General features: G+C 38.8%; 1 protein-coding gene across 2 annotated transcripts in view; it reads right to left on the bottom strand.

Moving 5' to 3' along the window:
• Positions 1-13,933, bottom strand: part of UBR3 (ubiquitin protein ligase E3 component n-recognin 3) — a 113,732-nt gene that overhangs the window by 80,458 nt on the left and 19,341 nt on the right. For both annotated transcript variants that reach the window (XM_070731718.1, XM_070731719.1), the window contains exons 7-15: positions 12,912-13,042; positions 7,771-7,999; positions 5,970-6,149; positions 5,624-5,757; positions 4,998-5,084; positions 4,017-4,082; positions 3,841-3,930; positions 1,749-1,877; positions 1,604-1,656 (exon numbers count right to left, since the gene is read on the bottom strand). In XM_070731718.1, the coding sequence (XP_070587819.1) occupies positions 1,604-1,656; positions 1,749-1,877; positions 3,841-3,930; positions 4,017-4,082; positions 4,998-5,084; positions 5,624-5,757; positions 5,970-6,149; positions 7,771-7,999; positions 12,912-13,042 (1,099 nt within the window). The remainder of the gene's footprint in view (positions 1-1,603; positions 1,657-1,748; positions 1,878-3,840; positions 3,931-4,016; positions 4,083-4,997; positions 5,085-5,623; positions 5,758-5,969; positions 6,150-7,770; positions 8,000-12,911; positions 13,043-13,933) is intronic.

Below are 13,933 nucleotides of genomic sequence, written 5' to 3'. Positions count from 1 at the left end.
CCAGTGAAATCTCGCTCAGGGACACTTTTGCGTGCAAGATTTTGCCAATTTTCAGCGATTTCTTTGCTTCCACGCATGTACGGAAGCAAAAAAACACCAAAAATCAGCAAAATCTCATGCATGAGAACATCCTCATGCGAAATTTCCTTGCTGCGTACACACAGAAGCCAAATCTCACATGTGCATTCATCAGGGGCGCGGAGATGCGTGCACATCTCAATTTCCGCCACCGGAACTCCGACCCCAGCCGTACCAATTGCAACCCATTACTGGAGATATGACAGACTGGGGAGGGGGGAGATGTTGCCTAGAGAACAATCAGAGGATGGGTACAGGTGTATAACAGGCAGTTTAAAAACTGCGAAAGTTTTTTCTCCCTAACTTAAAAGACTGTAAAAAGAGACAGTGGGAGATTTGCAAGATTCTATTAAAGTAACCTTAGATTAAAACAGAATAGCTCATCAGGTCGTGTTTTCTGTCTGGTCTACCTGGGCAAACCGACAGAGATGTTCCCATTTGTTTTGTTTTCAATGGAGGAATAGCTTTCTGAATCTTTACAATTATTTTCCCTGTTAAAGAAATATCCTTTCTAAACAGTCCTCTAGGTGAATTATTTTCTTTGAAATGTTTCATGAGAAATTATCTCAGTAAATTATCATTTCTCCACTGGGGTTTCATGGAACTCTAGAGTTCTGTGATAGATAATGATTAGAAGAAAAAAGATGATTTTTTTTAAACCATGCACCATGCAATGTTAACACTCACAGTAATGGGAATCAGTGGTGGGTTGTTACTGATTTGCCCCAGTTTGGGCGAACTGGCAACAGCAGCGGTGGGAGGCGATCTATGCTTGTGCAGAAGGTCTGTGCATGTGCAGAAGGTTCTGTGTATGTGCAGAAGTGCCATGCACAAGCAAAGTAAGCAAGAATGCACACACGTTCACAGTTCAGAACCGGTAGCGAAGGTAAGTAAAACCTACTACTGGTGGGAATCTTTATCCACCGCAATTCAGCTGCCAGCTTGATGCTTTAATGTAGTTGTAATGTAATGTAGTTGAGGGAGCACTCTACTCTGAATGTTTACAATTTGCCTCTCTTTTCCTCACATCTATACAGTTTACAATTTTAAGAATTCATTTTGTGGATATGTTAATTGGATGTAAGTTTATTGCAAATTGGCTTTTTCTCTTTGTTAGCATACGAGCAGAATAAGTACAGATAGTTCTCGACTTACAATCACAATAGAGCCCAAAATTTATGTTGTTTTGTGAGACGTTTTAAGTGAATTTTGCCCCATTTTAAGACCTTACCAGCCACAATGAATCATTGTAGTTAGTAACACAATTATTAAATGAATCTGGCTTCCCCACTGACTATGCTTGTCAGAAGGTCACAAAAACTATTCATGTGACCCCGGCACCATCATAACTATGACTCCATTGCCAAGCATCCAAATTTTGATCATAGGACCATGGTCATAAGTGTGAAAAACGGTCATAGCACTTTTTTCAATGCCATTGTAACTTTGAACGGTCACTAAACAAACTGTTGTAAATCAAGGACTACCTGTAGATTCCTTTTTATACAAAATTATAGCATCTTACCTTTCAAAAACTGAGGAAATAAAATAATCGGGGTCAAGTCGAGAAGCACAAACCTTCAGAGGAAAAGCACACATACACATGTTAGTTATCATATTCAATTATGTACTAACCCTAAACGATGGAGTCAAAGACAGCATTGACCTACCTGTAACAGATAAATGTCAGGATCAATCATAGAATTACAGAAGTGAGACTGCACATATGTCATGGCTTGTCCTTTAATCTGCAGGCCGTTCCTTACCCACATATTACTATGAATTTCAGAAAGGCTTGCCTACCAAATGTGGGGGGAAAAGGAAAACAATTTATTATATTTCATAATTGTAGAAAAACATGTGATCTATTGACTATGTGTGTTATTTTTATTTTCTGAAAATACATTCTTATATTGAGTTATGCAGTTTTTGCAGCCAATCTCCATCAGAATTGAAACCTATCAAAATATTTAGACTAATGGCAGAAAAAGACCTCATGGTCCATCTAGTCTGCCCTTATACTATTTTTTGTATTTTATCTTAGGATGGATATATGTTTAACCCAGGCATGTTTAAATTCAGTTTCTGTGGATTTACCAACCACGTCTGCTGGAAGTTTGTTCCAAGGATCTACTCTTTCAGTAAAATAATATTTTCTCACGTTGCTTTTGATCTTTCCCCCAACTAACTTCAGATTGTGTCCCCTTGTTCTTGTGTTCACTTTCCTATTAAAAACACTTCCCTCCTGAACCTTATTTAACCCTTTGACATATTTCAATGTTTCGATCATGTCCCCACTTTTTCTTCTGTCCTCCAGACTATACAGATTGAGTTCATTATGTCTTTCCTGATACGTTTTATGCTTAAGACCTTCCACCATTCTTGTAGCCTGTCTTTGGACCCGTTCAATTTTGTCAATATCTTTGTTCTTTTTAAGACCACTTACACTATCTCAAGAAAGTAGTAAGATATTTAAGTTTATTTTAATGCTGTAGTACAATTATTACCATCTTCAGCTCCTAGAATAAATTTAAATATTCAATAAAATAAAACAGTAGTCCTAATAGCACCTTGCCTACCTTTCTTGTATTTAATTTCCTTTGAAAATTTTATCTTGTTTTTGTTCCTTGTAAACTTGCATTATCTAGCAATTTGCCTTTCTTTACTATGCTCCTTATGAACATAAATATACACTGAAACATAAATGCTTTGAATAAAATGCTTTGACATAATGACAAGAGTTTGATAAAATATATTCAAGTTGGAACAGCTATACAGTAAAACAATTGCAATTTAAACTAAACAATATACAGTAGTACCTCTAGATACGAGTTTAATTCGTTCCAGAATGGAGCTCGTATCTGGAACAAATGGCTTTAGACTTTGTTTTTCCCCCCCCGGAGATAACCAGAAGCAAGGATTCTTGCGCCACCTAGTGGAAGCTCGGCTCGTATCCCAAATTTGAGCTCGGGTGTGGAACAGAAATTTCGCTCCCATCGTGGCTCGTAACTTGGAATACTCGCATGTGGAGCAGCTCGTATCTAGAGGTACTACTGTAGTCTTCCGAGCTTTCACACTTGTGCTGGAGTCCATCCTCAGGAAATTCTCTCTAGCAAAGTGTGAGCTGTTCTGCGTGTGGCATTTATATTGCCTGTTGTACCATACACAGATAGACAGAGCAGCTTATAGTCTGTGTGTGATACAGACACACAGAGTAGCTCACACTCTGCTAGAGAGAATTTTCCTGAGGATGGGCTTAAGCACGAGTCCGAAACCTCGGAAAACTAAAACTCTGGTCCCAGTGAACTGATCCAGATTGGATCCTGCAACATTATCCTGGGACACATATACAGTGGTACCTCGACATACGAGTTTACTTCGTGCCAGACCAGAGCTCGTATGTCGATCAATTGGTATCTCGAATGAATGCCTTTAGACTTGGTGTTTTTCACGCCGAGATAACTGGAAACATGGAAGTCTTGCGCCACCTAGTGGACGCTCGGCTCATATCCCGAATTTGAGCTCAGGTGTCAAACAGAAATTTTGCTCGCGTCTCAGCTCGTAACTTGGAATACTCGCATGTGGAGCAGCTCGTATCTAGAGGTACTACTGTATTCACCTTATTTATATTCATATAAATCAACCGCTTCCAATAACTCCTAGGCAAATTGAATACTCTGTCTATGAAATTTCATCAGTGATCACTATTTGACACCTCTTAAAAGTTTGCATAATAGAGTGCTGAGATAAGAAAAGATTTACCTGAATTTGAAGTGGATGAACCATTAGTTTCATCAACATCTCTTGATCTGGAAGAAGAGAATCTAAATCTAGCTCTTGACATTTAATAGCCTATAAATAAAGTAAGTACATATTTTATACGCATGTAATCTACTTGTAGAATGCCCAATTTTACTCTGCAAAAATGATTTACCTACCTTACTCAAAAACATAGCATAGTAGCGATGCAATGGGAGATGAAACGTAACCTGATTAGGAGTAGGCTGCAAAAAAAGGACATTAGACCATTAGTAAGAAATTCAACTTGGGGATTATGGGGGTTTTCTGGACTTCTGAGGAAACATTCATACTCAGAAGTCAATTTATCCTGAAAGTCAAGGTCACTGAGTCCCCACTTATGAAAGTTTTCTGAAACATTCAATTCATAAAATTACCTCAAATGTCTTTGAGGTAATCAGTAACATAAAAATGAATTTGAAGGGGAAATCTGATAATGATAAATGCCATGTAAGAATAAGTTTTGGGGGGGGGAAGCTTTGGGAGTGCACTTGTCATTTCATTAACAAAGATCCTTTACAAATTACACAATAGGAGTCACAGCATCTTCTAAAACGATCTTTGGCCTGCAATGTGTAACTGCTCCCTGCATAGCTAGTCCACAGGCTCCAATTACAAGCATATTATTGGTTTACTGAAATATTTTTTTAATAAACTTTTTATTGTTTTTCTCCACAATACATCCATACATATACCTTAATTCTTAACAAAATGCATAGTTATATATTTCTATTTAATAGTACATGGACCATTATCATACTGATAACATACATTATCATGCACCTTTTATACATTGATTACCCGCTTGTTTCCCTATTTATATCATATCACTCCTCATACATCACTTGGTTTATTCAAATATTGACTGTCTATGTTTTTAATTGAATATTGAAAATAAAAATCATCTAAATTTCAGCCTATCCCAATGAATTTATATTTTAACATATTTGTGACAGTAGAAAATTTTGAACTGCACAGAAGAAATATCAAATGTGAACTGGTAAACAAGAAATGTAGGCTAAAGAAAAAAATCAGTACATTTAATTCCAAAATTATATGACAATATTCTATGGTATAATGTAATGTTCAAATATCAAATTAAATGTACAGGATATACTCACCTCATCTATAAAGTTGATTGCATCGAACCAGTCCTGAAGTGCTTCTAGGCAGTATCTAACAACATTTTGTGTGTACTCTTGCGTCTCCTGAAGTGAATTACAAATGTTGCACAGACTGAAAAAAACAAAGGCTTGTAGCACTTCCAAGACTAGTAAGGTAAACAGGAGGGTTGCAACTTCCATGTTTCTTTTTTGTTCCCCTAAAGTGCCTTGTATTTCCACTCATGGGAAGATTAAACAGAGAGGTGGGGTTTTTTTTGTTTTTTTGCCATTACTTCTCACCTAACAGTGTCTGGAAAGGTTGTCCCCAAAAAGGACCTTCTGTACACTATTGTGGATAGGGAGAGGGACTTCGCATGAAAAGTGGGAGGGTGGGGAAGACACTTTCTCTGCTTCTCTCAATTCTTTCCAGGAACAGAAAGAAGATTTGCATTTAAAGGAAAGCCCAAAACCAATATAGGAATCAAGGAAGAAAGCAAGAAAATGTTACAGATTTCAGGAAAAATAAGAAAGAGTTATACATTTTCCAGGAAAACCACAGACTTGACACATTTGACACATACTGTTTTTTAAAATATATAATTATAAAGATCCACAAGAGAGAGAAAAAACATAGCTCGACTTACCCTGATTTTGCAGTGTGACAGTAAGCCCCACATTGGTTGAGCACAGGCCTCAAGTTCAGCAGCAAAAGCAGCATAGTATGTTTGGGATTCAAACTCAACATGTTCATTAAGTTCTCTTTTATTTAAATTCATGCCTTAAAAGATCGAGACAACATTGTACATTTTACCTATGAATAATGATTCATTTTTCACACTATTCAATAAATCTACTGCTAGCTATTTACAAAAACTGTTTTAGCTTTTGAAAAATAATCATGATAACCCCCCTCCATATGCTTTAAAATGCTTTATCAAACTGTTTCTCTATTTTAAAAAAAATGGTATAATCAATGAAAGCATCACATACCTTGAAAAAATGACACAAAATTCATCCATATTACCAAAAGCTTATGATCTTCCAAAAATTTCTTAGCCACACTTTGATGCGAAAGGATATTAATAAAGTCACTGACAAGTGGCCAGTAAGTATTGTTTTTTAACAGTGCTTCCCCACAATTCACAACAACATGTAAACTGTTTTCTTCATCTAAAAGTAAAGGCAAATGTTAACAATGTGTTAAAGACATAATAGTTAAATAAAAGGCCACATATTAAGGACATCTGGGAGACAGAATACATGCTGTTATTCTACTTCAGTATTGACATAAAAATAATAGTAAATTCTCTTGGAACCAATCAATGAATGGGATGATTTAATAACATTTTTCCCAGCATTACTTCAAATGGGAGAAGAGGGAGTAACCACAGTAATTCATAAGGGTTGGTGGCAAAACTTGACTTATCCTTGCTCTATGATGGCCAATATTCAGACATCATCTCCAATAAATACTAGCAATCGGAGAAATGTTTGAGATGATCCCCAAAAGCTACATTAGGATTGGTGATAGTAAGAGGTATATACAGTAACGGGCAGCCAAATTTTTACTGCCACTATGGGTGTGGCTTATTTTGTGGGTGTGGTTTAATGCTCATGTGACTGGGTAGGAGTGGCTTGCTGGCCATGTGACCAGGGAGAGTGGCTTGAATGATCATCATGGTTCAAGTGAACTATTAAGTCCTCGACTTACAACCTTACCAGTGTCGCTCGCTGGGATGACAATTTGCTTCGCATTTCCTGCGCTTTCCTTCCTGGGTCACCCCCCCCCCCCGCCTAAAGCTGGGTAGTTAGGCAAACAGGTGCTGCCAGAAGCATAAATGCTGCCAGCGCCGCTTTCACCCACACCTTCTGCTTGCACCTCAGGCGGGAGGTGGCCATGTGAGGCTGGAGGGGAGCCGGGCAGGAGAGAGGAAAGCTCGTCCGAGGCCAGGAAGGAGGAAAGAGGAAAAAAGCAAGAAGAGCAGACGCAGCAGCAGCAGCAGAGAAAAAAAAGGAGAGCCGAGCCAAGACCAGTAATCCAGGAAGTGATAGCCGCCAATCAGCTGGAGCTGTGCACACATCTTCATTTCCGCCGGTGGAACTGCGTTCCACCCCGTGCTGCCTGCTGCCCAACCCCGTATGTAGCTGAAAGCAACATCTTAAAAAATCCACAGACTTTCTATATTCCTATCTGAAAAAGTGTGAAGTGGACAATGCTGAGACAGAAGTTGCTATTGATAATACTTTAGTAGAATGTGGTTCTGCTTTCGGTATAGCAACTTCATCAGGGGTGAAAAGGCATGGGCTACAGATATGAGGAATATGATGAAAAATAATGAGATTATATTACAGCCACATTTAGCCATAATCTCATATCAGACTTCCGACAGAAGAAAATCCCTTCCCATCAAAATCAATCTTCGTAATTTGGTGATGTAAAGCTACTGCCAGGATAATTTGGAAACCTATTCATAGAAACCAGAGCTACCAGGTGTTTAAGCTTTACAAAGGAAATGGGATAATAAGCTGTGCCTTCATGTATTTGTGCAGTGGACTAGAAAATAATCCTTTTTACTTGCTTAAAAGATTTAACTAGAGAAATTGGATCGCTTCATTGAAAGTATAAATGTTATAACAAAACAGTATCCAAGTCTTTTATATATCCTGACCACAATAAATGATGGCTTTCTATTTCCTTAATTCCACCCAGCATGGATTTACTAGAAGTAAAATCCAACCATTTTGAACAGCATTGTGAGAAAAATTATCATAAAGCGGGATACACACTTACCTTGCAACTCACTTTTAATAAGGCAACTCTCCATCATATATAGAAGGACAGTAACCATAATATCAAGTAGTTGGCATTCCTCTGTTACTTGACGTGCTAATTCCTCATTGCTGAATAGCTGGACACTAATGTGTACGATTCTATTAGACATGGTATCAGATTCATGGCTTTTCTTCAGTGTTTTCATAATAAAAGCATAATGCTGCACAAATGTTTTTGTAAAAGCAATCTGTAATGTATAAAACAAATATTAGTGTTACAATTTGCTCTTTTCATATACCGATATGTCACAGTATGCATGTACTGTATGTATTATTTCAATTATTTTACACCAATCTGGCTAATTTTGAAAGGCTTATAAAAATGAAACTTTGATAATAAAAAAAATCAGCAACTCAAAATGCAATGTTCACAGCACAGTTTCTCAATGAACACCACATAATTCATTCTATCCTTAAATTCCTACCCACAAGCTTTTCACAAGTTCATAGAAAAGGAGCCAACTTCAGCTCAAAGGTCACGCGGTTGCACAGAAAGGAAGCCATGATGTCCAACTCTGGATGAGGCAAAATAGATTTGATTAAATGCTACAAATAGATAGTTGCTAACTGCTGATAAGCATCTGGGCAGGGTTGTGTTATCCTTAAAAGAAGCAATTCTGGACCAAGACCCTCTTTTGGCTGCTGTGCCAGTTGTGAACCTACCTGGATCAGAATAACCTGACTTTTGTCATTCATATCTTTATTATCACCCATCTAGACTTGTTGAAACACGATGTACAGTATATTGTTCTGCCTTGGAAGACAGCTTATGAGTTACTAGTACAACTAAAAGTAGCAAACTCATAGCGGGAAAATCCTGCCAACAGAATTACATCTAAATTAAAGTCATTAATTTGGGTGCCAGTGCTTCTGAAACATTATCTTTAAAACCCTACAAAGTGTAGACAAGGCTGTAACAGACAATGCTTGTCAGCTAAATATATTCATTCAATCATTAGCCAGAGGAGTCCATCTCAAAGTCCTCTCTCTTTGTGAAGAAAATTAGGTGTAAGCAAAACAGCCGCGTGTCTTCACGTGTAAGTACGCTTAGACTCCACTTTGTTAATATTCCATAAACAAATCAGTTTTATTCTATTTAGACTTTAGCCTCAGCTCACTGATTACTAAGGGTGTCTGCTTATCTTTTTAATTGCCTTTTTAATAAGCTTTTTGTCCTTTTTATTTTTTCTGTTTTGTTTTGCATGTTTGCTGTACACTAGCCAAGGTCATTTGGAATTGTGGAAAATTATACAGTAAATACAAATTACAGATAAAACAAGAGAACATTAATCTTATACAGATTAAGTTGAAATTTATTAACTATAATGAAGTGCCTCAGGATGCACATATTGATTTAGAATAGCCTCTGATAAAACTAAATTAGATAAAATGGAGAGATAATAGAGAATATAATTGTTCGGTCTCTCTCCAAATTATTTCTCCCAGAAGCCCAACCATGTATAAGTTGAACTCCCTCTTAGGTATATTTTGGCACCTAAAATTCTCTGTTTATTTATGAGGTTATATGATATATAACAGTGATGGCGAACCTTTTTTCCCCTCGGGTGCCGAAAAAGCATGGATGAGCGCGATCGCACATGTGCAATTGCCCACACCAATAATTCAATGCCTGGGGAGGACCCCAGAGGTCCTCTGGAAGCCACAAATGCCGTTTTCCAACTTCTGGTGGGCCCAGTAGGCTCCTGTTTTGCCCTCCCCAGGCTCCAAAGGCTCTCTGTAAGCAAAAAACACTCCCCCAGAGCGTCTGTGCGAGCCAACAATCAGCTGGCCGGCATATACATGCATTTTGGAGCTGAGCTGGGGCAACGACTCACGTGCCAGCAGATTTGGCTCTACGTGCCACCTGTGGCACCCATGCTACAGGTTCGCCATCACTGATATATAACATTTCAACAAAAAATAGAAAAACATTTTAAAAACAGGGAGTTAATAAAGGATAATGGGAACAAAGAGAATAAAGATTACATTAATATAGCGGGACTGTACAATGAGCAGGAAGATAACAAATGCTTTACAAATAAACAAGAAGTAATAAAATTCAATGGATTTAGTTAACTGGCTAGCAGAATTTTCAACAGATGGATCCTGGTACACTAAATTACAGTGCATTATACATGTTACATATTGAGAGGGGGTTTTTTAAGCCAAAAAATTGTGGGGAAAGTACTAAGCAGCAATTTTACTTTAATGTATTTTTAATTAATTATTCTAAGTAAGGACTTTCCATATTATTGCTAAGAATCAATACCAGAGCAATGTGTTATAATCAATTAAAATATGCCTAAAAATGGGTTAAATTGTTAAGCAGATCTCATATGAAGATACTTTTCTATACAGCTATTTTCTTCACATTTCAATTGTGCGTATAGACTTAAATTTTAAATATTACAAAAAATGACAAAGTCTATACAATTTTGTATGCACATGTGTGTGAATTCCCAAGCAATATACCGTAAGTATTCCTAGAATTTAGAGTATTAGAGATATAATTCTGTAACTATGAAAGTCAAGCACAGAAAATGTTTTCATAGCTTAATGCATTGTCAAGAACCCATGTCATATCTGATTAAACAATATGCTTATAGTTTCCCCAAAATCTCTCACATATTATTATTATATATGTATATATATTTTCTTGGTATATTCGGGTTTCTTCCCGTGTAGGATTTGGAAATTTCTGGCGACCTTTCGACGAGGTCCCACTGGTCATCTTCAGGCTGGTGTTTCTGTCCTTGTTCTAGGGCGAACACAGCGAGGCCTGAGCTGCCTTCCTTCTATAAATACTGGTGGCTGGGTGTGGTTTGATGGCTCAGCAAATTGCCTGCTGTATAGAAACTTCCTGGTGAGTCAGTGGGGTGACATCTGGGGTCGTTGTTATAGCTGAGGTATGCTGATTAGTTAATGGTTGTTGATTAAGCGTGATATCCTGAGTAGTTGGAGCTTGCAGGCTACTTGAGGCTACAATCAAGCAGCCTGCAAGCTCCAACTACTCAGGATATCACGCCTAATCAACAACCATTAACAAATCAGCATACCTCAGCTACATCAACGACCCCAGGTGTTACCCCACTGACTCACCAGGAAGTTTCTACACAGCAGGCAATTGCTGAGCCATCAAACCACACCCAGCCACCAGTATTTATAGAAGGAAGGCAGCTCAGGTCTCGCTGTGTTCGCCCTAGAACAAGGACAAAAACACCAGCCTGAAGATGACGAGTGGGACCTCGTCGAAACGTCGCCAGAAATTTCCAAATCCTACACGGGAAGAAACCCGAATATACCAAGACCGTCATACCTGTACCCGTGAAAATCTACGAAAACACATATATATAGATATATGCAGTTATATATATAAATACATTACTATTATTATTATTATCATTATTATTGTTGTTGTTGTTGTTATTGTTGTTGTTGTTGTTATTATTATTATTATTATTATTATTATTATTATTATTATTATTATATTAGTTACATATAACTAGTAAAAACTCATCAGGCTTTTATCATTCAATAACAAGGTTTTTTAATGATGTCAGAAATGGGGCAGTTGGCTTGACTGGGCAAATCAACGGTCAGCCTTCCAAAAGAGGAAGACTTTCATTTATAGTTCACATTTAATAAATCAAGCAGACTAGTGCTCTAGAACAGGGGTCCCCAACCACCGGGCCGCGGACCAGTACCGGGCCGCGGGGCATGTTGCACCGGTCCGTGGAGTCAGCAGCTGCCGGCCCTCATGCCGCCACCCCCTCCCTCCAGCGCTTCGCCTCCCGCCGGGCAAGAGGCCTCGGGAGGCAGGTTCTGCCGGCCACAGGACGATGGATGGGACAGAGGGGCGGGAAGGACCGAGAGGCTCAAGCCTCTTTTGGCTTCTGCCGCGGGGCGCTTTTGCGTTTTTGGCTGGGGGGAGGCAGGAGGGCCAGCCTGATCCCCTCTCTCCAGCGCTTAGCTCCCTCTGGGCAAGAGGGCTTGGGAGGCAGGTTCTGCCGGCCACAGGACGATGGCGGGAAAGAGGGGCGGGAAGGACCGAGAGGCTCAAGCCTCTTTTGGCTTCTGCCGCGGGGCGCTTTTGCGTTTTTGGCTGGGGGGAGGCAGGAGGGCCAGCCTGATCCCCTCTCTCCAGCGCTTAGCTCCCTCTGGGCAAGAGGGCTTGGGAGGCAGGTTCTGCCGGCCACAGGACGATGGCGGGAAAGAGGGGCGGGGAGGACCAGCACCCCCATGCTTAATCCTGCCCCCAACCACGCCCCTTTCCGCCCCCACTGGGCCATAGAAAAATTGTCTTGCTGAAACTGGTCCCTGGTGGAAAAAACGTTGGGGACCACTGCTCTAGAAGAATAAGAGGCACAAAGAGGGCCTTGCCCAATCTATCCAACAAGGAGGCCTATGTGATTTCTCTTAGATCATCTTATCTATAATACATTTTAAACAAGTTTTGAAACCAAACAGTTCTACTCAAAGAGATGCATACTGTAGCTGGTTAGATGAGGTTGAGTGTACTGATTTTATCCAAATACTGTACGATACAACCTTTCTTTAGGTTTCATATTTTCCATCATTTCCAATAAGTTCATTTGGGTTAATTTGCTTAATTTGAAATCTTCCTGATGTACAACAGTATTTGGTTGCACCACTAGTCCTCTGTTAAGTTCTATATTTCTGTTTATGTGGAGAATGATACCATTATTATTTTTTATTCTTCCAAGAGCTGGCCTGAAAGAAGATATTTTTGGTAGAACTGGTTAAATAAACCAAGACGTTCACTGATATTAACTAATCATAATTAATTTTAATGGGTACTCCTTGGAAATAGAGCTCTACCAGTGAGATACTGTATTTGAACTTCCAGCCAACTTATAACATTGTTCAAAATAGTTCTGACTCCTTTCAACACTACCTCGATATTTTAAACTACTGCAATTTAGTTCATATCATTTTCTATTCTATTTTCTCTTAGTATTCTGAATATTGTATTAAATTGTTGAACTTTTTCTTCTAACAATGGCCTTAGACTACTATAAATGATTTCACAAATCATTGTAAGAATTGTCAGGACAAAAGAAATAAGAAATACATGAATACCTTATAATCCTGATCTGGAAGCATGTTGAGCAAGAAAGTTACCATTTTCTGAGGAAATTCATATTTTATTGTCCAAAATAATAATTCTTCTAGAAAACATTTATGCTTCAAAACATCCATGATGGAGTGATCTGTAGAAAAATAAAAATAAAAGCTAGATGGAAGGGTTCATGGAGAACAGACTTCAAAACCTATCAGGATATTTTTGAGACAGACACCAAGATCTCTTGAAAAGTCCATATTTTAGAACAGGGCTCACCAACCTTTTGGGCCTCAGGGATCACTGGTGGGCCCGGAATAGGGGTTTATCCTCTATCCTAGTGCTTCTTGACCTCTCAGCAGGTTTTGATACCATCGACCATGGTATCCTTCTGCACCGGCTAGAGGGGCTAGGAGTGGGGGGCACCATGTTATAATGGTTCACCTCCTACCTCTCCAGTCGGTCAGAGTCAATTAGACAATGTCATTTGGTGGGGCCTTCTCTGTCGGAACCCCGACCCTCTGGAATCAATTCCCCCCAAAGATTTGTACCCCCACCTCCTTGCCTTCCGCAAGATTTGAAGACTCATTTTTGTCTTCAGGCTTGGGGCCCTTAGATTCTGTCCCCTAGCTGATGAATGAAATGTGTGTTTGCTGGTTTAAATGGGAATGATTAATTTTTTATGGAGGTTGGGTTTTTAGATTAGCTAATTTTAAACTTAATTGGATTTAGGTATTTTGTATTGTTTTTATATGTTGTAAGCCGCCCCGAGATCTTGGAGAGGGGCGGCATATAAATGAAATCAATCAATCAATCAAATGAATGAATGAATGAATGAATGAATGAATGAATGATTGAATGAATATTTAAAATCCCACAGACCACTAATATGAATTTTTAAAAAGGTGAATAGTATTTAGTGCAATATAACAAATGCAAATAATTTTGCAAATTACTTGCTGGGGCAAGTAATGGGAGCTCACCTCATTGTGCAAAGCTCAGGTCTTGAACCCAGGCTATATATAATTCATTCATTCACTCA

This window comes from Erythrolamprus reginae, chromosome 1, assembly GCF_031021105.1.
Source record: "Erythrolamprus reginae isolate rEryReg1 chromosome 1, rEryReg1.hap1, whole genome shotgun sequence".
In the NCBI taxonomy this organism is placed as follows: domain Eukaryota; kingdom Metazoa; phylum Chordata; class Lepidosauria; order Squamata; family Dipsadidae; genus Erythrolamprus; species Erythrolamprus reginae.
The sequence above is the reverse complement of the archived record's forward strand: the minus strand, read 5'-3'. Positions and strand labels throughout refer to the sequence as shown.